The following is a 27,749-nucleotide window of genomic DNA, read 5'->3' on the forward strand; positions in this document are numbered from 1 at the left end:
AGAATTTAAAAGAACCCTGAGGCTCACTATCACGATCGGTTTAGTCGCGTCCGTCTGACTCGATATTTTATCCCACCAGTGGTTGTGCAGTGCGAGTGCCTATTCACTACGACAGGCTCACTATTTCATACAATAAACATTTTTTTTATTAAATAAATGTTTTTAAAATTATAACCATCGGACCTACACAGCTGTGTTAAGTAAACGTACATTTCAAATACACGAAAAGAAATTTTAGGTAAAAATTGGAACTCCAGGGGGCAAAACGAGGGACAAATGTTAATTTTATAACAAAAATTAGCCTCTCAAGTTGAATTTTTTAAACAAAATTTGACCGAAAAAGTGGTTCATTGTCATTTCGTCGCACCTTTCACCCTTTAGAGGTCTAATTTTAATCCAAAATATTTTTCCGTGTAGATATTTAGAAAAAGAGATTCTAGCTAGGCTGACATATTAACTTTAATTAAAATGAAAAATAAATCTATTATTTTATTTATAAAAATATTTATTGTGCTGAGGAAGACATTCACATCATACGGAGGGAAGACACATTCTCATATAAGTTCCTCTATCTTATCCTCCAATTAATTCATAGATGAATTAATTCCTCCAATTAATTCACCTATATTAATCTATATTAATTCATTACGTTATTCGGAGTAACAGAGACATTGGAACAATATGTGATTCAACTCCTCGTTAGAGCGAAAAAAAAATTCGAAAAGATTTAAAATTAGAGAGAAACAAAATTGCGCTTTTACCCAACCGGGAATCGAACCCGGGTCTCCCAGTATTGCGCCGGGAACTCTTATAGTTTTAAACCAGGTTTTTTCATTTAAAATTAAATATTTACATTATATGCAACCTTAAAAAACTAGTATAAAAAGACAATGATTTTTTTGTATTTAGTTTTAATGAAACATGTGGCCTGTAGAGGCTCTAGAGTTTACAACTTATTATAAAATTAATATAAAAAAATATACATTTACTAAGGTTTTGCAGCCACTTTATTGTTGACATGTTGCATATTTTATAAAATTAATTGTGCTAAAAAATGAAAGTTTGTTCGCTTCGGAGTTTTTTTTTTAAAGCACAAACATAATTGCAGAAAAAATAAAATAATGAGAGTATTAATTATGTAGTTTAACTTGATAAATTACTTCAATAATATTATCAATATGATATAGGATATCACCCTATCAAGGGGTGGTTACCCGGATTATTTTTAAAACTGAGGGCACTTTTAAAAACTGAGTTACCAGATAACACAGAAATTCACTCTCAAATTCACCAGAAACACCGCCTAACCTTTACACATCAAATAATTCAAAGAGAATCAGAATTAGAAAGGGAAATTTTCGTTTTACTACACGATGATAACCAATTCATTATTATTTATCTCGGGTTTCATTGAATGTTTCGGAAAAAAATTGTTGCGTTGGGGAATCGAATTAGGAGAGGTTAATAGCGGACTTTGCATTGTCTGGAACATCTCTTTATTTTCATACTTATTTTACATCGATTCGAGTCAGGATGACTATGTAGCGATTGATCAAGACTTTAAAAATAGTTTGATCTCACCATTCTACCCGCCGGGAATCGAACCTGGAACCCCTCCGCTGTTAGGCAACGACCTTATTCACTGCGCCAGCAACTTTACTTTACTTTATCAAACGTTTATTAAGTATTTTTACAATATATGTACAGTATCTACATATTATTTCTTACTTAACGATTATCAAGACTAGGCCACCAGCCGTGAGGCTTTATACCTAAATTAACATAAGTGGTTGTGTTAATTAAATGTTAACATAATGTATTTGTTTGCTTGAGAGAAGATTTTTGATAGGGAAAAGTAGTTGTAGAAAAACCCTACAAGTGATGAGGGTTCGACGGGGGAGGGAGGGGAAAGGGCGCATCAGCAACATGTACCATTTCGGGAAAATTCTTTCGAAACAATTCATTCGTTTTCGTGATGATTAGCTTTAAAGAGTGAGGATTCCTACACGGAGAGAAAAATTGTTGAAAAATTACGTGCCTGTTCCGTAAATTACCGGTCACAACAGCATTCAGTAAAAATTACAGAACAATTACCCATTTTTTCACGGAGCGTTCCATATTTTTTCTGTAAAGTTTTGGGCTTTTTTTATTTTTTATTTAAACATTTTGAAGTCGATGGGTTTGTTATGCCACAACAAATGCGCAGATGTACAGAATATATGAAACTGGTGGTATAGTGGGTTACAATGAGTTATTTTATAATCTATTTTAAATACAAATTTGACATTTATGGACAAATCTATTAATAATTTTCACAAGTAAGAGATCCGTTGCGCGTAGGAAATATCTTATATGATATGGTGAGAAACAATTATAGTTGCATAGAGAAGAAATCGTTTCTTTCTTGGCTATATAAGGGACATAAGTTTTGGACTTCTCCTGAAAGCTCACTGAACAAGTGCGTCAATCCCTAGTAGGAGATGACGAACGGCCAACAGTGGGCCGAGGCTCGGCCAGTATTGGCCGACATTGGGCCAGTATCGGCCGATTGTCGGCCAGCTCTCATCTCCTACGTGGGATGTTCCATAATGATCACCGAATATTGTTTTCACCGGCAGATTAGGGAACAGGCACGTATTTTTTAAAGAATTTTTCTCTCCGTGTAGTTGAGAACTCCATAACATCCGGTTGAATTTTTATTTTTATTGGTGCATTGAGTGTAATGAAGCCAGTGAGTGGCCATTGCCAACACTCGAGGCACATTTTCACGATGTGTTTACAATTTTGAAATATTCTCGAGGTATTGCTCAGAACATGTTGCTGTAAATATTCAATTTAAACAACGCAATTTGCGATTATTTCATCGCTCTCCCTCTCAAATCCCGTAATTTTTGCCAAATCCTATGAACAAAAAGAACGACCATCGAGACTATCGATATCTCGAAAGATTGTTTTGCTTATTTTTAATCATAATGTTTATAATTTCATACTATTTGTTTCTGGAGCTATTGTCACTTGAGAATTTTTACAAAATTTTGTTTCCAACTGAAAAGTGTGCGGGAACCAAATTTGCACTTTTGTTCGCCTATTTTCAGAAAAGTAAAGGAGAGAAGGAGTTTTGCGTTAGATTATTTTTAACCGCAACATTATTTTTATTAATTTTTCTAAAAGTTAAAGTTTTAAAATTTCGAAAAATATAATTTTGGAATGAGAATGGTCTCATTGGATAGCCAACATCATTTTTATTTCAGAGTTTGATAATGAACTAATTTTACTCCAGTATTACCCCAATTAGAGAATAAAAACGATTGAAGTGGTTTATGCGGTTTTTGCGAATGTCTGTAAGATTATCGGTTTCAACGGGTCCACTACCGCTGTTTGGAACCGGAAATTTTCATGGATATCCAAACAAACTGGTTTGCCTGTCCTCAGATGACTCGAGATGACTTTTTGATAATGAAAAAAAAATTCGATAATTTTTTTCTCTCCAAATTCACGATTCTGATGAATTTCCTTGAACTGAGGAAGGATTTAGCGTTGTCACTACCTATCATTTATATCATAATCCTTGGATCTCATTAGCTGTACAATTACTCGACTGAGTACCATAAAATCAGTAATAAACGACAGGAAATGTCAGGAGCAAAAAATCGTAGTCGTGAGTTCGATTGTTTTTATTTCTCGGAAAATTCGAAAACTATCGGAAATAGATAGAAATACTTAATGCAAAAGCTGTTTATCTTCTCGAGACGAAGGAATTATTCATCTATTCCTTAACCTATCTTAATTAACAATATTGATATTGGCCGATGAATTTAAGTCTCAGAAACTACAAATTGATCTTCTGAATTTTTCTAAAGACTTGAAAATATTGTAAACAGGAAAAAATTTCCTAAATATAAAATGTCGAGCCTGAGAAGGTGAATATTTTTTATATTAAACTTTATTGATTATCTCCAATATTCAAGCAGATATAAGTAAAATAAATTATGCATCAATTCCAATGAAATCGATTATCGATGGGAACATCCGATATAGTCTAGTAGCTATGATTCCTCTCTCTCGATTATGGATGGATTGTTGCTAAATATATCAATACACATGGAAAATGTTGGAAAAAGTTAAATATTACACAGTTTAAAATTGTCAATCCACAGCAAGTTTTTGTTTATTTTGTTCGACTTGAATTATCCATCGAGACAATTGAAAAAATATCGACAAATCCCTGTGTCTATTGATTTCTTGATTTTGTAAATATCTCGATATCGTGATTTAATCGTCAACATTTTACTTCGTCGAAGTAATTACGATAAAAATGAACAAAAAAATGATCAAAAATTGCAATAAAAATTTAAGCATAAAATTGTTGGTTTTGCAAGGACCATTTTTCGTTTTGAAATTTTTCTAATGAGTTCAATAGTTCATAAGAAAAATACCAGCAAACTTAGATGAGTGATCGAAAAATTGGGTTGACTCACGTTTTATTCAGTAATAAATCGTTGAAAACACCGGTTAATATTTGCGAAATTCACATTTCTCGTTAGTCGATGCTAATGCGAATGAGTGAACGTCGAGGTCTCTCGGGTGTCTCTCACCTCACGTTCGATCCCCCGTATTTCCACGGGCATAAGCAACTTTAAACTCAATGACTACAACATTATGTCTGCAGTTGGTGATCGTACGCTTGTACGCGTGAAAGCAGAGCTGTGCCACTTGTTACAGACTCATCTCAGGGTGCCCCAATATTCAAAACTAAATCAGTGTCAGTGAGAAAATAATTATCGCGATAACGCATCTTCACATTGAAATAAAAAAATTTATCATTTTTTTGATCAAATGAGAAATTCCAGTTGATCAACAGATTCTGATCGAAAATTGGTGAGTGTGAGCTGGGGTTTGATTGATAGTGAAAAAATTATCTTTGAGGCAAAATGAATAATGTGGTAAAATCTCTGGCTGATGATGAACGATTTGCACTGATGAAGGTGAGTAAAAATGAAGATAATTATTATTTGATATTAATTTTACATTTTTTAGGTAATTTTACATTTTTACCGATTACTCTGGATTTCCGGAAATGTTCTAAAGGCGGAAAAAAATCTGGGTTATTTTTCAATTTTTAATTAAACTTTGTAAAATCGCCGAAAGGCTGATTACACTTCTGGACTAATGAGCACCGTCTAGCGGCAATAAAAGTCAAAGTCAATTAAAGTCTCATTTTTGCGATTTCGGGATTTTGATTAAAAATGCATTTGCGAAAAATTGTTGGAATTGACGTTCTGACACCAATATTTTTTCACTATTTATTATATTTCAGTTTATGGTTTCTACGATTTTTTAATTACATTCTGAATTACTTTTCACTTTTTTCCTGAAGAGGAACTAATTTCTCTACATCAAACAAATATTTTTTTACAGTTCTCTTCGAGTAATTTTTTATATGGAAAGCAGCAGTGCTGGACTTCGCTCGTCATTTTCGATTTTATGCCATGTCACATAATAAAGTTGAATGCATAAAAGTTTAACACAACAAAATTTTGCTAATTTCTTTTTTCCACAAAAAAAATCAGGAAAAATGGGAATTTTCAGAATGAAGACGGGAGGGATAAAGAAAGAGCCTCTTCAGGGGGAAGGGGTGAAGCTAAAGTAATAGAAATGAGACACTTCCATATATTAACGACTGAACTAATTAATTTGAACTATTGTACTATTTAACTAGGAACTTTCTTGCGGAATAACAGGAATTTTTCCCACTTTGTAATCACTTTTTTACCTTTAAAAAACATCTTCGCCGGTTTTTCCTCGTTCCCACCGGAAGTATAACACTGAGGTCGATTAAACGTACCATATTATTAGCATTCGTTTACATTCGTTAGATTTTCTTGCACCGGAATTCGCTGCATTAAATAAAAAATGGAACAACCAACATGCTGAAAGAAAGCAAATAATTGACAGAAAGTTGATTGATATTCCAGGAAATGCAATGATTCGGGGGACTAAAAAAAATTGGGACCATAATTGGAAAGAATTCAGATCGAATCAATGCGTAAGTCCAGCCAACACGTGAACAGAATCGGTCAACGAGAGTCATGTCGAATGAATATCAAATAGTACAGTAGAAATAATTGTAAACGACCTAATTGACCATATATGGACTTCTAAACAAATCAATAGCACAGTAGAACTAAGAGGAGCGTAACTGGAGTCAATGTATTCAGTTGTTAATTACAAACAAATTAAGCAGTTTATAGTTTCTGAAAAATACAGAAAGTTTATAATCAACACAGGGAGAGAAAAGTCGTAGGAAAATAGTAGACTGTGGGGGGGCACTAGAATTGAAGTTAAAAATGCTGAAATACTGGAATGTGTTTTATTGACACATAAAAATGATAAAAGAGAAAAAAAAATTCTCGCATATAATACCACAAGAGCTCCGAAATTATCGGATATTTCCCGATAGGTTCGTTGCAAACAAATGAACGTGTCAAGTTTTTCAGTTTAAAAATCACGAGCGCGAAGCGCAAATGATTTTTCTGGAAAACTTGACAGCTTATTTGTTTGTAGGGAACCTTGAGGGAAATATCAGATAATTTCGAAGTTCGAGTGGTATTCGGGGGATTATTTTTTCCATCCAAATGTTGGCCGATAGAATTGCACCATGAGACATAATTTTCAACGAATTGTCATCCAATCTGTCAGATACAATTGAGGATTACTTCATCATTTGTTTTTTTTTTATATAGGCAACATGAAAAATTTCCAGTGAAATTTCCAAGAATTTCCGCTGAAATACCGTGTTGGCTATACAAAATAACGTCAAATGGTGCAATCCTATTGGCCAAGATTTGGATGGGTAAAATAATCTTGTAAAATGATATCGAAAATAATCCTGATTCCCTTCCTATCTCATCCAAAATCCTATCCAACGATTTCTTGTGACGTCACAAAATATGGAACGCTACATAAATTTCCCATATTTCATGTGAAAAATGGGAATTTGTGGAAAACTCTGGTGTTATAAGTTCTGGGGGGGGGGGAGATTCTAGAAATTTACCACCATAAAATTCCTATCAATAGCGTAAAATTAGTAATACATTTTTTAATTAATGATATACATCTTCGTATAATTTATGATAAGGCACTACAAACTTTGAAGGTCTATAATTTTTTAATTTGAGGTCAAATGAAAAATTGATCGAAATTCTTGAAAAAGTTCTATGTAGATTAGTTTATATTACTGTGCCTTCCTTCATTTTTTATTGCGCCGCATAACAATTTTTCGTTAACTCATTGTTATTGGTTAACGCTGAGCGCCGAATATATCCGATTATTGCCGACGTTGGACTCCATCATGGGACCTGTTCCATCAGCCATTTAGCGTCCATATCCTCGTCGCCCATGAAACTGATTTTTTTCGAGGCCGAAAAACAAATTGAAGTTTGGGGAATACCCAGGAGCAAAGAGACGATGAAATGAGGATTGGATGAAGCTTGATTGAGAATTGACGAAGGTGGACTGAGTCTAGATTCTCAAGGTTGAACCAAGCTTCGATGAACTTCGAACGTTTACTAAGTGATGGATGAGAAGGATGGATGGATGGTGAGGGATGTTATTTCTAGTCTCGATCGAGGCTCCACCGACAATCCTCGATGAACTCTTCGAATCTCGCGATAATTTCCCAATAATTAATTATCATTGATAACTCTTTTTTTTTATTTAGGACCTTTTACCTAAACCTACATCTTTATATAGCTATATATACAATATATATATATACTTTATATAGCTATATATTACAGGATGATAAATTATATTAAGAATATAATGAAACAAAGAAAAAAAATTAAAAAATACTTCAAAAAGAAGGTTTACAATAGAATAGGATTTTGTTATTTTATAGAGCTTTAAATTTTAATATAACTTTGGTTAATAAATGCACTCAGTACCTGGACACACTCTTTTTTCAATGATTTTAAAAATGTACGAGCTTCATAAAGTGGAAAATATCCCACGATCCAAAGTCCATGAAGCATCAACTCTCTACGATCAACTGTAGAGAAGAATTGATAACTCCTCGAAGTATTTTACTGGAAGATAATCTGATACATTGAGATACGTTATTTATGAACCTAATAATCATATGGGAAGGCTGAAGGAAACATACAGGTTCTGGTGGAGACAATGGAGAGAGGCACGAGCACAGAGAACGTGGACAAAAGAATTTATCGAAGCAGTAGCAAGCGAAATGGACACAACGTTATGCACAGGTTTAGCAAAGATAGAACAAGTTCTCAGAGACCTAGATGAATTCGAACGAAATCAGACACCAAGGGATCAATTCAGAGAACGGAAGAACGAAAGCTGCCATGAAAACTAGAGACTTGTGAAACAAAAACCTAAAAGAAAAAGATTGTGTGATTCACTTGAGTGAATGGGTCTGGTCGCATCTCCAAACTGCTAATGAGGTCATGTAGAAGAGACCAGAGATCATGTCCTGTGGCAATGCCCCCTGTACAATGAGTTTAGACAGATGATCCTATTCTTAATGAGCTTCTAATACAGAAGCTCATTAGCTTCGGATCCTGGAATATTTTCCACTTTATGAAGCTCGGACATTTTTAAAATCATTGAAAAAAGAGTGTGTCCAGGTTCTGTATCAGAAGCTCATTAAGAATAAAATGTTACCCCCATATCAAATGTGGGAGTATTTACTTAGAGTAAATGAAATCCTTTGATAATAATGAATTAATTGTTCCGGACATGTACCTTGAAAATATGAAAGTGACTAATTATTGTTAACTTAGACTCAATACCATGAGGGTAACCACTCATATCTGTATACACTAGTTCTAGAAGACGATAAATATGTATGTGAATTGAACTATGTTGGTTCAGAAATGCTTATGTAATAAAAAAGACAAGACTGTGATAGTAACCATATTTAATCAATTTTACGCATAAACAAATTATATATGCAGTTTGTAAGAAAGGGAATGCACAGGGAGGAATGTTAATGAGTAAAGTAGCATAAATAAATAATAGTATATTTCGATACAAGTACGACGGGGTGATAATGAGTGTGAAGTTGGCTGTCAATCACACGAGTTAAAATACTTCGTCATACGTATACCGAAACTATACTTTTTGTTAGTTACGTTTAACGAGTGGCGAATTGGGCCCATTTTTCCTTTACTAGTGAACCAAAAGTTTTTTCGTTTACAAGTTGTGATTATTCATTTTGGAGTAAACAAAAAGGAACTTTTCAACACGGGCTGAACTTAGCAGCAGTGACAAAAGGGCACTTTTCGACCTGGACTGAATGTAGCAGCAGTGACAAAATGGTATATTTTGATACAAATACGACGGGGTGGCAACGAGTGTGAAGTTGGCTGTCAATCACACGAGTTAAAATACCCCGTCGCACATGTATCCAAACTATAGTTTTTGTTAGTGATGTTACGTTCAGCGAATGGCGACCTGTATAATTTTTTATGCACCAATAGACGAAAAGGCACTTTTGACACGGGGTGAACTTAGCAGCAGCGCCAAAAAGGCACTTTTCGACACAGACTGAATATAGCAACACTCACAAAATTATATATCTATCTAAAAAACATTATATGAGCTGAATGAAACATTTACGTCTGAGTTTGAATGAGTCTTGGATTCAACAACGATATCGGGCTTCATTATATCCTGGGCCCTTCCGCCTGGAAGAACAAGACTGTTTCAAGATGGCAATGAGATTCGAAAGCACACATCTAGCTCAAGTTGGACCAATATAGGATTAAACGAAGGAATCGATTGATTCCACGCTGGGTCTCCCGGGCTTGATCTCCAATCCTGAATCTACCATGTTTCCATCGTCAGGATGAACATGGCTCCCTTGGCCACTAATTTCCCTCAGGTCCGTAGTTTGAGATTCTAAGGCACGTCAGAACTTTATATCGAAATCAGACTATAAAAATTCACGAATTTTCCTCTTCGTTCACTGTCACCAAAAGAGAAGCTGCACATTTTTGTTTAATGTGTCAATCTCGAAGGTCGAGCTTTAATATTTAATTTGCATTCGTCAATTCGAGATTTTCCATTCGGATTAGAATCCGGAATTGGAATATTCTATTTTTCACTCAATCACCTTGACCGAATTCGATCATAATATTCATTACATCATCGTAATGATTATATTCTTCAAGAAATTTATTTAGAAACCATTATTCAAATGAAGATAAAATATTTAACGACCGAACAACATTAGATAGACATTTACAACCAATATTCAGACGATGTTGGCTATCAACGTTGGGGAATGTTGGCTGCCAACATTACTGTAACGTCAAATGTCAATGTTGACATATGTTGACATGCGCTGAATCTTCTGAATCATTAGTAATTAGTAAGTTATCAGGGAAAATATGGTGATTAAATGATTTCGCACGTTTCGTGTGTGTTAATTATCGAAGTGTCATCGTCGACTACTAATCAATCCGAAGATTCAAGGCAAAGATCCGAAGTCTTATCTAAAAATATTTTATGATATTTTTTGTTTTGTTTCGAATGACCTGTGATGTTTTTCCATTCCGTCATCTTTTTTAGTTTTTATTTTTTTCACAATAAATTGTGGACAGGTCATATTAGTCAGCGATTTCATCAAACTGACCATGACGTTCACTCGATGACTTTCATCACTCGATGGGAATAGAAAGAGTGAACAAGAAATACAGGAAAATAAATGAAACTGAAAGTGAGAGGAGGCTATTGGCTTTAGCACGAAGAAGTACAAATAAATATGTCAATATTGAAAATGGAGAAAATTTGAGTTTGCAATTTTCTCTGGAGAATAATTAACACCTGAGTTATTCATAACTGAAGATCACAAAAGATCGAAAGTCACTTGGTAATTAATTTACTTAGACAATAACCGATGTCTTTGTTCATATTGAAGAAAGTTTTTTAAAGAAATGTCGGGTTTAACGTGAAGAGAAATTTCTTCACGTTAAACTTCACATTTTTACCTGTCTCCAATATTTACGAGACTATTTGCACTAAACCATCACCTTAATTATGCAATTCTACATATGTAATACCGCAGGTATAAAAAAAATACTAAATATGTTAATACCAAAGAGGTCGTCTGCATGGTACACTAAAACTTGTTCTTTTAATTTTTTTTATTCATCTCATTCATCTTTGAAGCTTTTGTAAATTTATATGCGTAACATTCGGAAAATTCTGGGTTTCCTTGAATTTATTTAACCACAAAAATCCATATAAACATTATTCCTCGATTATCGCCACAGAAATCAATAGTTACCTTAAGTTAAACTTCGAAAATTTGGAATTTAATTAATTATTAAAGGAATTTAATTAATTCCGTTAGTAATAAATATCTTCCCATCAAAAATGTTCATCTTTATTTTTGGAAAAATCATGTTCAACATTTTGTGCTAAAAATATTGCATTATATGTTGCTTAAGTCATTGGGCTTTAATCCTCCTCCTCCCCCATCCCCTTAAAAATCAAGAAATAGGTTCGGCTTAAAATGTAGAAATGTATTTGATCGACGGACCTCGGGCGAATGGCCTATTGCGACGGAACAATTTCTATTTTCCTTGCAATAAATTTCGTTAAACAAACCTAGAGATCTTCGTAAACATCGCAATGTCAACACTTTTACAAACATAAAGTGGTCACTTAGTGGTCCCTAAAAATCTCTATCCTAATTTTTTGGTTGTTTTCCGATTATGACCCAAGATACCAACACACGAATAGAAATTTTCATTAAAAATGACGGGACTAGAGTGCGCCTACTAATTAGGGAAGTGACGGGGAAAATGTGGATGACGTTATCGTATTCTTTCACAGAAAACGGAGATAAAAATTACCGAATGCTCGGGAAAAATTCCATCTTTCGTTTCGAAATTACGGAAATGAGATAAAACTTTTATTGAATATTTCCCTCCGCACAGTGATCTTCCACTAACTCCTGGATTATTTATCTGTATTCATTTGTTTACCCCTTAATCCATCCGCCAACATCGCGCTGAAAACAAAACAGAAAATAAATTCTTATTTTCTTGACGTCAAAAACCCTTAAATTAAATTTGTTTTCACTAATTTTCCGTTTCCTCGAACTCATGGATAATTATTCCGACCACCCCCCAATTTCTCAACCCATTTCCATCAATTCATTTTACACGTGTAGAAAAAAAAAATATTGTTGTAAATATCCATTTATTTCAGGGAAATATTTATTATTTGATAATTGTATTTTTGCTATCTGACCTGTCAAGGGGAGTCGAGTTGAGTTTAAATTACAATAATCATATTACTCTAGAAGATGAGTATTTTCCACCTGACCTTGAATGAACTCCCTTACTAATGATTCAATTTTTCTAAATTCTAATTTCCCATTTTCATGAGGGAGAATTTCCATGAATTATTTAACGCTCATAATTATTGCAAGACTTCCCTCAAAATTATAATTAACATGATCATCTTCCAGACCAATATAATTAACGCAATTCAACCCTAATCAGAATTGTCAGGGAATTACCCCATCTCAAAAATAAAGGATTGAAAAAATAAATATTTCCCTCAAGTAAACGGATACCTGGCAAAAAAAAATTCTTTTCACAGCCATCGTATAAATTTCAATAAGTATCGAAAGTCCTGTAAATCCACTTCGACTAACATTTTCTGAGCTCACTACATTTTTTATTACAAACTATTCTCTCCACTTCGAATATTTACAGAGAAATTTTAATCACCATAAAAGAAAATATTCGCTTTTCTCCCTTTTTTTCTCTCTATTTACTGCGTCAACCTCCTTTCGCCCTCGAATTACTCCACAATTATACCTCTCCCCGACCCCCCTCCCCCTCCTCATTCCCCTACGCGTTGAAATGCATCGAGTACAGGTTTAACCAGTGCAAGAACAAATACCCGATTATTTCGTTTTCGATGACGTAAGACGAGACCTTACCTCTGGACTTTTACATAATTTTATCAGTAATTCTGGCTGACATTTACGGTACGGTTTCTGGGTCAATGGCCACGTAGATGACACTGACTGGGGAATTTTCTGGTTCACTGAGTATTGCTAATGTTTAGCATCATTTTGATTATCTTCCTGCGAGGTGGATCGATATTTCCATGAATTTAGAGATGAGGATAATGGAAATTGAGAGGAGAGAGTTTAGTTGTTGGAAATCTGTTGAAGGAGCACATTTTCCTGTCATTTGTCAATGGGTTATTTAAAGTCATCGTTTGTAAAGGTGAAATAGTAATTCTGGAGTTATTTCCGAGAGTCCGGAGGGTGGAAAAACGCTTTTTTTTCTCGCGAGGAAATAGTAGATTATGGCATGTGGACTATTGTAATATGGTTGTAAGTGAACAAATTATTCAAGAGACACAGTGAAAATACAATGAATGAATGCATCCAGCGAAGAATAAAGATAACACAGGTTGACAAATGTTTGGGGCGGTTTATTAGTTACAAAGAGTATTACGATGTGACACGTCAGAGCTCCGAAGAGAGACACAAAAGACTAATGTTAATCCAAAAGACAGTCGTGATCTTGACGAAGTTCAGATCATAGACAAATGAATCAGTCTTCGAAGGGGGACACGTAGCAATACTTTATAGAATATTCTTTATTAGCACGAGGAAGGCACGTCTTAGCTAGAGGACCGTTGCCCAAAGACTAAAAACTATATCAAAGGGAAAACTCTCTCAGGGAAAAGAAACACAGTTTTATGACTCAAAGGAACAAAGTCCGTTGTTGAAATTTCAGCATATGTTTAGGATTAAACCGTCTCGAAAGCGGAGTACAACCGATTGTAAATTAGTCCCTTAGTAGAGCTGTTTCTCAGAAAGTAAAAGAGGTGTCGAGTGATTTTTGTAGGACAATCAAAGAACTGTACTCAAATATTCCAACAAGGGCGATAGTTGGAGGATTGTGAGGAGTGTGAAGCAGTGTGCGCTCGACTCGCCTCGTGCTGCAAACTTCACACTTCTCACAATCCTCCACCTATCGTCCTCATATCATAATCTACTATTAGTTACGAAGACCTATGGCGGGTGGGCGAAGGAGGGGAGGGGGGGGGGAGGGGGATCTTAATCGTAATACTAAAAAATGAATAATGCTTTAAATAATGAATAACGCTTAACTGTCATGTCACTCCGAAGTTACGAGTCTCCGTTAGAGGCATAGTAGATGGCGTTAAGCGGAGGGTAGGTAAGGATCTATATTCCTAGGAGCTGTAATGTATCTCGGTGGAGTCCGGTCTTATAATATTTAACCTATCGTCCTCAAACCAGTCGGGTAGGAAGCGCTTTCCGCGTCTCAGTAACGAAAATACTCATTAAATCTTATGTAAGAAGCGACACGTGTCACTAATCGAATCAGGCGGATTCATGAAGATGACCGATTATTTCGTAGTCATCATCGATAATCGATTAGGGGAAAGTGAGGGCGAAAAAATTCCATAACATAAGAAGAGAAAAATTGAAGTCTCGGGTTCGAATCGCGGTCTGAGCTGTCAATTTATTCACATATAATACCACAAGTGGTTCAAAATTATCGAATATTTCCCGATAGATTCGTTGCAAACAAATGAAGGAGTCAAGTTTTTCAGGCTAAAAAATCACGAGTGCGAAGCACGAGTGATTTTTCCTGAAAAACTTGACGACTTCATTTGTATGCAGGGAACCTAGAGGGAAATATTCTATAATTTTGAAGCTCGAGTGGTATTCAGGGGATTATTTTTCCTATCCAAATTTCGGCCAAGAGAATTGTGCCATGACATGAAAAGAGGTTTATTTGGTTAAGTGTCGTTTGTTTACCAAAATATTCAAAAAATTATCGCTGATATTCGAGGTAGGCTATACAAAATATCAACAAATGGTGCAATTCTATTGGCTGAAATTTGGGTGGGAAAAATAATCAGTAAAATTTTCTTGTAAAATTATAACCAGAGTAACTTTCTTATTTACCGATCCATGATAAAAATTTGTTAACAAAATTCAGTTGTTGACAAATAACTCAGTTGTTTAGTGAAGCGTTTAGGGAAAAGGCTTTTGTTGAAAGTCAGTTAATTGGACATTAAGAGAAAATAATCTGAATTTCGTTGAACTCTTGTAGATATTCTTCTGATCCTTGAGCTTTCGAATAGAAGAAATAAAAGATTAAGTTTAAAATTGTTTTGCCCGTTTTTTTCCAATTGAGGTCATGGACTTGATACCTCTCCGCGATTTCGGCAATTTATGGTCAAAATAAACTTTCATAAGTCATTGAACTCAGTAATAGTCGCATACCGATGGAGAGCCGATGTCGTTTAATGTAGCAGTAGTTTGGTGAAAGCGATTGACCGGAAATTCTTTTTATTCTCATTTTTTTTTGAGAATCAACTCTGCATGAACAGTTAATCTCGTTACCAGGCGTAGAGAAGGCGAATTGTTTGCTAAAAGAATTCTGGGTAACAGTCGGAGCCTCTCAACTGTTCCTTAAAATTCCGCTCTTCACACGGAGAGAAAGATTCTTGAAAAATGACGTGTCTATTCCGCAATCTGCCAGTTGAAACAATATCCGGTAAAAATTACGGAGCAGTTACACACTTTTTCAGTGAACTTTCAGGAAAATTCCAGAACTTTTGGAAAAAATATGGAACGTTCAGTGAAAAAATGCGTAACTGTTCCGTAATTTTTACCGAATATTGCTTTTACAGTTACTTTATTGTGCCGCACAGGAATTTTTCGTTAACTCATCGTGATTGGTTAACGATGAGCGCCGACCATATCCGATTGTTCCCGACGTTGGACTCGGTCATGGGATCTGTTGCATAAGCCATATAGCAGCCATATCCTCATCGCCCATCAGATTTTGAATTTTTACGCGGTCGATATCGCAGTTGTTGGAAAATCAGAGCACAGCTCTTATGTTTATCTTCAAAAATCACTCGACAAGGTTTATGACGTGTGTGCAAGAGTCTCCAGAAAAGGACGGATTTATGATCTGTTGTGCTTCGAACTTGAGAGCGTTGTGATCCTTACCACATATGGAATTCAAAGGAAACCCTGTCCTCTGGAGTCGTAAACGTTCTCTTCTTTTTGTTTTCCTTAGTAAAGGTTTTTGAAATAGTAAGAATTCAGTCTCTGGACACCGGTCCTCCAGGTCAGTCGTGCCTTCCTCGTGCCAATAATAAAGTGATAAAGTTGAAGTAATTCACTGTGTTGCTACATTTATTTATCTACTTTTACCCACATCCCAATAAGTATTTTATATTTTTTTCAGTTGCGAACCGTAGCGAAATGTTTAGAATAGTTTTAATAAACAGAACCAGAGAAGGAACAGGACGGAATGAATAGACATAGCCTTTTTGACAAACGGCCCAGAGTGTCAAAATTTTGATCACTAAGAGTCAGCGGATGTGGACACATCATAGGAGAAAGACATACCTTCTGCGTGCGATAAATAAAGGATTAAAGTTCATAGTCGAATCGTGTTGATATTATTCAAATAATCCCTGTCTATAATTCAATAGGAGGGTATACAACAACTGCTAGAATCTTGAGCCCTAGAAGTCAAAATTATTTACAAAAAATGAAAAAAAAAACGATTATTCATCAAATAACAGATATGCTTAATGCATGACAGACAAATCACCGGAGCGCGGCTCTCTCCGGCTCCGGCTCCGTCACCCGTTCGCACATAACGCAATAACAAGCTCCTCTCGTCTGAGACGAAGTAAGAAAAAAATATGGACGTTGCAATAATCGTGAATCGTGACGGTTGCAGCCTCGCTCCATACTCACTACAATTTTTTCCCTACTTTTTCCTCTCTTTCACTCTCTAGTTAAGATGGAGAATTAGATCGTTGCGAAACCCGATACCAATGAGCTAAATCTTGAAAAGGGACGAAGACGCCCAAAACAACCGCACATTCCTTGGTCAATGAATAACGTTACCCCATTGCAAAAAGGTCAAACATCCAGGCTATCGATATCTCGAACGTCTGATACGCTTATTCCTCATTGGTTTAGTCGTCTGTGGCGGCTGATTTGAATTCAGAACTCATTCCACCTTCTAATTTTCAAACATGATTTTTTTAATACAGTGCGGCTTGGTGTTGTTTGAAAATAGCCTCACTCGGGTAGGATTCCCCGAAAACGCGACACGGGCGAATGTTGGCGCATCGTTGGCCCATCGCTGGCGGAATGTCGGCCCATCGTTGGCCGAATGTTGGCGCATCGTTGGCCGAATGTTGGCGCATCGTTGGCCGAATGTTGGCGCATCGTTGGCCGAATGTTGGCACAACGCTGGCCGAATGTTGGCACAACGCTGGCCGAATGTTGGCGCATCGTTGGGAGTCTTGGCCGACTGCTGGGTCAAGACTCTGAAGTGCCAGCGGCGGTGATGTTTGTTTTGCGTTTGCTTTCTCACAAATTGATTACAGATTGTCAAATGATCGATCAGGGCTATGACATAATCGATTATCTTCATGAAATCCGCCATGTTTGATTAGTTTAGAATAGGATTCACTGGCATAAGAGGGCGCGTTTCACGACGCTCTCTGCCTTTTAACCTCGTTCTGAGCAGTTTTCATATCGATATCTTAAGAATTGATATCTCATCCGATTTAGACTTCCGGAAATTCAGATAATTCGGTAAGAGCTTTAATAGCAATGTAGAAATTACCTGGAAAATTGTGTCCGACATATGGATATATAACTCCAAAATAACGACAGGATAAAAATATTTCGATTCTGTAAACTATCTCTATTATCATGAATAAACTTTTTCTTTTCATTCTGCAGTTCAGGCGAAGTGTTCAGGAAGTTCTTGAGCCGCACCATGACGACCACTTCCTTCTCCGTTGGCTCCGAGGTAATGCGAAATTTTTTTATTATCCTAATGTGAAATTGATTGCAGCAAAAAACATCATTTGCTCCCCTACTTCATCAAAATTTATTAGTAGTCTCGTAATAACCGCGTCAATAATTTTTTTACAGCTAGAAAATGGGATCCAGTTGCAGCGGAGAAAATGTTGCGTGACGTAAGTCATAATCCAGAAAAAAAACTCCCGGTTTTTGCAAAAAAGAAAGGGCAAATCGCTTTTTCATTTATCTTATTACAGAAGACAATTTGAAACCAGTTTGAAAGAACATGACAATCAAGGAAAACGCAATTGTGAAAAGGAAAGAAACTTCAGGACCGACGTATAGTACCTGAAGCGGTTGTGAGACCACACCAATTCCTTTGTATTTCCTTTTCATATCTATATTTTTCCAAACTCATTTAAAATTGTTGTCTTCAAGAGCAAAATAGAAAAAAGTAGTTCGATCTTTTTTTAATAAAAAACGGGAGTTTTTATTTTTTACTGGGATTTCTTTTACTTTTTCTAATTAACCAAACGTATCACTCGATTAGATCGCACTTTTCAGTGTCTAGAGGACTAAGTACTATTTTAACACACCGGTACGGAAAGTTCGTACTTTGTTTACTGATGAACGGAAGGAAAGTGCGTACTTTCCATCCGAGAACGGAAAGTGCTTACTTTGCTTCCACTTTACAGACAGTAAAATACCTTGAAATTACAATATACTATTCCACCCCTGTGGGCGTAAACTGACATTTCCCTTCTGCAGAGACAGAAACATTCTTAAAAAATGTTGTGCCTGTTCCGTAATCTGCCAGTCAAAACCATATTCAGTAAAAATGACGGAACAATTACACACCTTTTTAGTAAACTTTCGGGAAAGACTCCAGAACGTTCCAGAAAAAGTTTGTAACTTTTGAACTCTGAAGTGAAATGCAGTTGTCGGAAATTTTACGGAACTACCAGGGAATTTCCCGACAGCTCCGTAATTTTTGACTGAATCGACTGCAAAAAATTACTATGCTGTTGCATAAAACTTCCCAGTCCATTCCGTAATCAGTAAACGAACTGCGAGTTCCGTAATTTTTACGGAATATTTCTCTTCGTGTTGTAACAAATTACGTTGAATATAATTTACGCAGACTGGATTAATAATCAATGATCAACATTGCAAAATTGTTCGTATTTACAACCGGGGATTACGACTCCATCGACTGCGTCAAAGTCCTGAGGTGCTGTAGTCGCAGTGATAAGATTGACATGAACGGAATGATTGCTTATATGATCAAGTCATTTGCTAAAAATTTGTCAAATTATATACATTAAAAGGTTTACGCATTTCACTTGAGGTGAACAGTTGAGTTCCTCCAAACGTGTCTTCTTAACTATTACCTCGATTTGTTAAGGATTAACGAATAAATGTTAATTGTTGGGTTTTTCATGAAATAAATAGAGAACAAAAGTCAATTTTATTCTCTCCTGAGTGTTTATATTTAAATTGAAAAACATTTTCCTGGGTTGGAATTTTGAGGTATGATGTTTAGGTTTAATTTTAAGTATGTAGACAAAGTGGAATGAATAGGACTCTTTGTTAGTTCCTCTAAGGAATCGGTACAGATCGGATGTGTCTTCCGAGCACAATTATTTGAGCTACATAATAAAGAAAGAAAATAGTTTAAATTACTTACAGAATTATTATGTCTAATAACCCAGTTCCAATATTAATTAAACCAAAATTGACAAATAAATAAATAAAACATAATTTATATTATTTTTGGATGATGTTCGAGAAATTTTTAAAAGAATTTTAAACAGAAAGAAAATTTGTTTAAAAATTATGTACCTGTTTCGTATTACCTCGATTTGTTAAGGATTAACGTAATAGTAAGGTAATAGGTAAGAAGACACGTTTGGTGGAACTAAATCGTTCCAGTTTTTCAATTACTGTACTAATTCGTATATGGTCGCCTACATGTGACCATTGCATGCGGCCACCGAGTGGGGACAATGAAATTCGATTTAGAGGGTGCAATTGAATCAGCTGCAGTTTCCACTACTTTCACCCGCGATGAGCCTAGTTTGCTCACAATTACGTATAACACGACTGGTTACAGATAATTAACGCCTTTAAGGACATAATCACACGCTTCTGCTGAAAGTTCTATCTCCACTGATTTATTTTTTAATTTTTTTATTCAATTATAGTCGCTGGAATGGAGGAGGAAGTGGGAGGTGGATAGCCTCGAAGATTGGGATGAACCGCAGGTGCTCAAAGATTATTTACCATATGGACATTCGGGGTTTGATAAAGATGGAGCTCCAGGTGACAAAATGCCAATTTCTTATTTTTCATTTTTTGGTAGTTTTAAGTTTATTCATTATTAGATTTTAATTGCAAGCCAGGTCAATAAATGAATAGATGTTTAAGTACGAGGAATTGAATTATATTTTACTAAGATATGTTCACACTTCGAGAGCAGTCGCCGAACTGACAAACGATCTCGAAGAATCAAAAACTAAAGCGTCGCCATCATGGTTTCTTTCTTTCCATAAAGAGACCAGTTTATATCATTTAATAAACATTCATTAGAACCTTCGTCGTAAGAGCACACAGACGGTCTCTCCCAGAAACAATTACCTCATAGTATAATAAATATAAACTTATACAGGTCTGTAATATGATCGTATTGTTTTTGCTCTTTTCAATATTCACTTTCTAAGATTCCATGCGGAGACAAAAATACTCGAAAAATTACGCGTCTGTTCCATATTTTTTTTCTATTTTATTTAAGCTTACTGAAACCTATAAGTTTAGAAAACTACAAACATGTATTTAAAGAGGTAATTTGGTGTTAGAGAATTTAGTTTTTCTTTATCATATGTTCAGGAAATGAGCAGTTATACATTCATATTACATTTCTTTAGAAAATTGTCTATTATTGATAAACATTCCTTATTCAGGGCTTTTAAAAATGATTGAGGTTGGTATGGTGATAGATATCCGAGCGATATAAAACGGTGAATCATGGGATTTCTGTACTTGTTCCATAATCTGCCAGTCAAAAGGGTATTCGGTAAAAATTACGGAACAGTTAAACATTTTTTCACTGAACGTTTCATATTTTTTCTTAAACTGTTGCGTAATTTTTACTGAATATTGTTATGACTGACAGATTACGGGGGAGACACGTAATTTTTAAACAATTTTTCTCTCCGTCTAAAATTCTATTAAAAAAATTTCAAACATCATCCAAAAATGATATAAATTGTGTTTCATTTATTTATTTATCATTTTTTGGTTCAATTAACATTTATGCGTAAGCTAAGCTTTTCCCAAATTTTCCTTTACTTTTCAATTTCATTTTTTTTATGATTATCCTTATACAATTTTAGGTTTTCATCCCTTAAATATTAACATGTGATATTGTTTTTGTTTAGTCGTCATCATTCCGTTCTCCGGACTGGACATGTACGGAATTCTTCATGTGATATCCCGGAGAGACATGATACGAATGACTGTAAAAGTACTGGAAAGATTCATGCGCCTCTGCCGGGAACAGGCAGAAAAACACGGTCCAGTAGCGAATCAAGTAACTGTCATATTCGATATGCAGGACTTCAACCTTCGGCCACTTATGTGGAGGCCAGGTCCGTCATTTATTTCGTAAAAACCAAATTTACTGTTTCAATTACGAATCCTACTATTTTATCACTGCTGCTACGTTCAGCCCGTGTCGAAAAGTGCCTTCTCGTTTATTAGTAAATGAAAAATGACACAGTTCACCACTCCCTGAATGTAAAATCACTAACAAAAACTATAGTTCGGATACAAAAGTCCCTACAGCACTTGTCCTTGAACATATTATTTTTTCTAATAGTTCTTTTCCTATGGATTTAGCTGGAGAGACGATAATCACTTTAATTCAAATGTACGAGGCTAATTATCCGGAGATACTCAAGATATGTTTTATAATCAATGGTAAGTGTTTCAGAATTCATAAATGAACGTAATTGAAAAATTAGATGTGGGAAACTGAGATTGTAAGGCAGCACAGTAATTTTTAGCGTAATCACCGTATAAAAATTTACAGATTTTTCTCTTCGAGTAGAAGTCACTTGTCGCAGATTGAAAAAAAAAATTTTACGACTTGTCTCGAAATGTATTATCCCACATGTGCAATAACACAAGCACTATTTTGCCGGTTCATATCCGCGAGTGTTTCATTGGTACTATAATTATCTATTATTTTGTGAGGCAATAATAGTTTGATATTTAAATTTACCGCCTCGAATACGTTGACTAAGGAAAAAGTCTTACGCATGAAGTTAGCAAATGTCTTACGTGACTAAATTAATTTATGTGCTGGTGCTTTCTTGAATAGACGAGACCGAATGCGCGCTTCGCGCGCCCTATTTTGATTTCCCGCCTCAAACACATTGACCAATTAGAAGAAAGTCTTACACATGAAGTTAGTCGATGACTTCTGTGGTTAATTTAATTCAATTTATGTGCTCGTGTTTTCATAGACTGATGAAGGGCGATCACACCGTGAAAGAACGAATGTGAAAGTCGTTGGTATAAATATGATGAGCGAGGTAACTTGATTCACAATGGATGCTTTCAGGAACACGAACGTTTTCGCCTTTTCGACTAACGCGAAACTTCATTCATTTAATCGGTCAATGGGAAAGACCTTACGCGATTCCGACTCGGACGAACTTCATTTATGTGCTTCTGCTTTTATAAATAGGAATATTTCCGGACCTGTGCCTTAGGGATTTTCTCGCTTTCGACTCCGATGGCAATGCAACGCGACTAAAAATCCCTAGGACGCTAGTCATGAATGAGATCTTTCCGTAGTGATTTTCAGTTTCTCGAGTTCCAGGAGAAGCAACTGCGAATCCCCCGGACGAGAAAACGTGAAGATCAATAGGGAATTTTTTTTCTCTTCGTATCTCTCCAAATTCTGACTCAAAATGAAGTCTTGTAGATTTTTCAATCGACCATAGTTTTATTTTTCAACTGCCTGGCTTTCCAAATCTCCATCATTAATTGGGAACTCATAATTATGAAAACAACCATTTAAGGTTATCATTTTCGAAGTTGGTTTCACCGTAATTTTTTAGTCCCAAAAATCATCAACTAAATGTACATAACCTCAACCCACATTTCAGCCCCGAAGATCTTCGCTCTGGGCTTCTCAATCGCCAAAAAATTCATGAACGAGTATACAATCTCGAAAATTCAGATCCACAAAGCTGATCCCAACAGATGGCGCCCTGCCATCTTGAAAACAATTTCGGAAGATCAACTGCCCGCCCATTTTGGCGGGTCATTAACAGATCCCGATGGGAATCCCCGACTTCGTTCGAAAATCTGTCAGGGTGGCAAGATCCCGAAGGAGATGTACAAGAAGAACTTCGATACCAACGAAGACTTCACGACAGTGGTTGTTAAAAAAGGTGATAAGATGAAAATTGATTTCGTCCCTGAGAAATTGGGATCGATTCTCAGCTGGGAATTCCGCTCCGAAGATCATGACATCAGATTCGGAATATTGAGAAGGGGAACTCATGGAGAAAAAGTGGAGATCATTCCAGTGCGCAGGGTTGCAGCGCATCAGTTAGATGAGGTTGGCGTCCTGACGTGCGAGGAACCGGGAACCTACTCCGTTGTTTTCGATAACACTTACAGTCTCTTGAGAAATAAAAAAATTCACTACAATGTGAGGTTGGCTGAACCCACTGAAGGGCTTCAGGAACTTGCCTTTCAGGACGTCTAGACATTTGTGATGTGTTTTGTGTACAAAGAAATCTCCTGTTTTATATTTTGAGGTCTCATGAAGATCACCACGGGTTTTTTGTATTTATATGGCATATGATTTGGGGAATGTTATTATGACATAAGACACGACGGGGTTATTTCAGGAAATAATTTGACTAATTAAGGATCTTCCGGCATTAGAGTATAAATATAGAAAAAATTGTTAAAAATATATTCATTCGACAATTGATGGTGTCAAACAATCAATCAAATTTTCAAAACGTTTAGTTACTTTGTTTAGGAGATGTTCAAAAACAATTTAACACTTATTCTGTTGAGCAAATTGTGAAAAATCGTGAAAACCCCCGATATTTCATTTTAAAATGTTGAAAGAATATGTAATTTTACTTTGTACCAGAAGTTTCTCATGATTTGCTGGCTTGATGATTTGTAATTAAAGATTTTTAATAATAATTTAAAACAACCTCATATGGATGCCACGGAATGACAATTATTATGAACGAGAGCTTCTTTTGATGGCAAGTGACAGTCGTATGAAAAATCAGACGACTTACGACGATGACATAAGAAATAAAAATGGGGAATTATTTTGTTTTAAGTGGAAGAAATCAAAAGAAAATTGGAAGCAACAATATAAGGAATGAAAAGCTTTGAATGTACGGAATAGAAAAAATGAGAAGATGTCATCCCTTCAAATGATCCAATAATTATAAATGAAATCCTATATATCAATTCAAATATATCGTCTAAGTAATTTCTAATCGCAGTGTAATTATCATTATGAATGTTGTAAATAAATAAACTGTTATGAAGCTAGGGAATAAACATGCCCCATTGTGCAAGAGTAAAAGCCGATCGGTTTCGCTTGGCATATTTTCTTTATTAACGTCTTACGTGTGAAAAGTCAAAATAATGAGAAACTTCAGTGTTTCAATAATCAGATTAAAGTATCCAATAGAAATAGTTAGACGTTCGTAAGTGATGGTAAAAATCATCCTGTAAAACAAATTGAAATTCGAAAAATCCGCAGACGTAGATTCTGAGTCATCTGAAGATAATTCATTAAAATTAAAAAATTTATTTCAGAAAGAGTCGTTTCAAGAATTCAGAAAATTCAGATCTCAAGTCAAGGCCGAAGAATAATAAAACTTCTTTCCTGTTTTACCACAATTTAATTCTCCACACGTGATAGAAAATGAGTAGGAAATGTACATCAGCATTACAAATCATCTTATCATAATCTAATCGTCTTCCTCGAGGAGCATTTCGATAAGACCCACATCGAGACACTCATCACCTTGCAGGCGTTTTTGCGTGCCCCATAACGACAGTGTCGGCAGCACATTCAATTTGGTTTTTGGATTTGAGCGAAATGGGCATTTGAGGTCCTTCCAGCTATAAAAAAGATTATTTTTATTATCCTGCCGTGAAAGACATATTTTGGGACTAATGTAGTGACTTTTCGTTACTTGTATGGGACTTTCTGAATGAAACGACAGTAAACGACGCGACAAATAACTGAAAAGTCACCCCTTCGACACCTCTGCACGGAAAGTTTGTTCGTTGATGGAGATGGGAATAACGTTTGAGACTTTAGAAGATTTTGGATATATTTGGGAACTCGAAGGTATTTCGTAAATGAGAAATAACAAGATTACGAGAGCATGCAACACACTATACAAAAAAATCGATTTTCCTCACATTCTAAATATAATGGACTCAAAGTCTTAAATTCTTGTAATTTTCATGAACAAATAATTATTCTGTTAAATTTCTACTTGGTTTCCGTACAATGCTCTGTCCCCCACTTCAACGTGGATGAAATGTGCATTATCAGGAGCAGCTTCGAGTCCCTTCTCAATAAACGGTTCAGCTGAAACGAACAATAAACAAATCATTATCGAATCATTCGTCCTCACTTGGGCAACGCAATCTTGTTATGGAATAAACATGTCAGAAAAACCAAGTGATGATATTGTTGATCTTTATTATGTGATTATAATTTATAATTTAAGGGAAGAAAATGCACTTGAGTTGCACCTGATGAGACGCCACTGATTTTGAACAAATTCTACTCACTCGGTGCTCTTGAACCAGATGAAAATTTTAAAGTCATATCAAGATATTTATTTAACTTACCTGATGATTCTGAATGTAAGAACAGTCAGACCGTTCTCTTTAAAGGGTTTAGAGGCTATTTCAAAGAACTATTTATCATCACATCTCTTCATCATTTCAAATCCATTATTATAATGTGATGGTGACTTGTATAAAGGACTCATCCTTTGAAATCGGAGCTGGTCTTCTCCTTGAATGAATCCGTTTCCACTTTTTCGATTAAATTAAAAGTAGCTTTTAATTGCTTATTGGGAATTAATTTTAATTTAGGTAGAGATAGAATTATGCGAAGATTTTTGTTCCTTTGTAATTAAAATGAATTCCCCAAGAATGTAAATAATTCTGAAAAGAGTTCTCCTTTAATATAGGGAAAAAACGAAAGTCTTCATATAAATTAGAATGTAATTCCCATAAGCAATTAAACGTTTCTTTTAAGTTCATCGAAACAGTGAAACCTAATTCATAATATAAATATAAAATATCATCTCTGACTGCGATAAGGAATATATGATCCATGATCTAATGACCATCATTATACGATGATCATGTGATCGTCTCGAATCAAAATTTCTTATTCACTGAAATGTTGATTTTTGAAGAATCTATTTGTCCAGTTTCATACAACATGTTAATATTCTATAACAAAGAAGGATAATATCATAATTCTGGTTCCCTGTGGTACCTTAAAACAGTCATAAAAGTATTTTTTTGTGGTATCATTATTCCATAACAAAATTGGCTTCCAGTTCTACACTTATTAATCGTACACATGCACAAGGCTCGCATTATTATTATTATAGTAAAGATTGTTGGAAAATTGTTCTTAATTCATTGGTCAAAATAAATATAGGACATGTACTAAAATGACAACTATCTCGGTCATAATTACCTTCGACACAATCAGGACACCAACTCTGTCCACTAAGCAATTTGCTGCCAGAGTAGAGAACAATCACCGGTCCCTGCGGCTTCAGGTTCTCCATGAACTCGAGGAAGGGTTCGTAACCCTCAACATGATGCTTCACAACCATTTTAAATGATAAATATTGTGAAGCCTATGATTTATCGCGGAAAATAGTGCTTATAATGGAGTACGTCGCCCCCAAGTGACTTTAACCACTTGATAAACATCGCCATATCACCAACATGTGGTGCACAGACAAGCGGACGGGGGCAGCACATTACGATCACCAGAAGCCGGAAATAACGTGAACGAGAATAATCATCGGAACTCGATTGCTCGCATTTCTCGTCACATTGACACGAATCACGATTTTATTAATAAACATGTGAATTCTGGTGTTCAAGCAGAATGGGAGAAGGCACATGTAACCCTGGATTGATATTGGTGTCCGTGAACCTGAAATGTCCTCTAAATTTCCGCAACTTTGCGGATGTTTTGATGACTTATTGGATGTATTTTTAGGATTAGGAATTGAAGTTCGGAGAACGAGTCCATTTATTCCGGGAATGAGGGATTTGTTGACGTGGCGAGAGGTCATGATCCTCAGGAAACCGTAAATGCAGAAGATGGGAGTGATAAATTAGATTAAATGTAGAATTTAATTTGAGGGGCTATTTACGAAGGTCTTTTTGCTTTAATTTCATGGAGGTGATTAAGGGTTTTGCGACCCATGATATTTGTTAAATAATGACAAACATTAGAAGTTGTGGTTTTATTGGGAAATTCTATTTATTTAAGAATTGATAAACTGTTGTTATTTCAATAGCGAAGTGATAGCAGCAGATAATTTGACTTACCTTGGAGTCGAGTTCTTGAGTAATATCTCTGAATCTAAGAAAGATAGCGGAATTCGTCTAATGACATTTCTTGTAGTACTCAATTCGCTTCACAAAAAATGTTATGATAAAAATTTTCCTATCTGCCCTAGATTTTGAGATATCCACCAAAAACTCGTCAATAGTAAAAAATTACTTATTTCGGTTTACTGCATTACTGATTTCG

General features: G+C 35.4%; 3 protein-coding genes across 5 annotated transcripts in view; 1 reads left to right on the forward strand and 2 right to left on the reverse strand.

Annotated features, from left to right (window-relative positions):
• The window catches only part of LOC135160896 (calcium release-activated calcium channel protein 1), a 36,386-nt gene that overhangs the window by 7,964 nt on the left and 673 nt on the right, over positions 1 to 27,749 (reverse strand). The gene's annotated exons all lie outside the window — the stretch shown is intronic.
• LOC135160895 (SEC14-like protein 2) lies at positions 79 to 24,520 on the forward strand. Of its 2 annotated transcripts, none has more exons than XM_064118011.1 (8): positions 79 to 206; positions 4,670 to 4,985; positions 17,819 to 17,888; positions 18,014 to 18,057; positions 20,086 to 20,203; positions 21,319 to 21,528; positions 21,779 to 21,859; positions 23,056 to 24,520. In XM_064118011.1, exons 2-8 carry the CDS (start codon positions 4,932 to 4,934, stop codon positions 23,661 to 23,663), a joined length of 1,185 nt encoding a protein of 394 aa, XP_063974081.1. In that variant the 5' UTR covers positions 79 to 206; positions 4,670 to 4,931; the 3' UTR covers positions 23,664 to 24,520. The 2 variants fall into 2 exon arrangements, with proteins under 2 accessions (XP_063974081.1, XP_063974080.1); XM_064118010.1 differs by having other exon boundaries at positions 106 to 238.
• On the reverse strand, positions 24,815 to 27,260 carry LOC135160897 (thioredoxin domain-containing protein 17-like). Its single transcript, XM_064118019.1, has 3 exons — positions 26,673 to 27,260; positions 25,457 to 25,538; positions 24,815 to 25,060 (listed from the first exon to the last, which is right to left on the reverse strand). Exons 1-3 carry the CDS (start codon positions 26,812 to 26,814, stop codon positions 24,907 to 24,909), a joined length of 378 nt encoding a protein of 125 aa, XP_063974089.1. The 5' UTR covers positions 26,815 to 27,260; the 3' UTR covers positions 24,815 to 24,906.

Source organism: Diachasmimorpha longicaudata, chromosome 3 (genome assembly GCF_034640455.1).
Source record: "Diachasmimorpha longicaudata isolate KC_UGA_2023 chromosome 3, iyDiaLong2, whole genome shotgun sequence".
NCBI classification, from domain to species: Eukaryota; Metazoa; Arthropoda; class Insecta; order Hymenoptera; family Braconidae; genus Diachasmimorpha; species Diachasmimorpha longicaudata.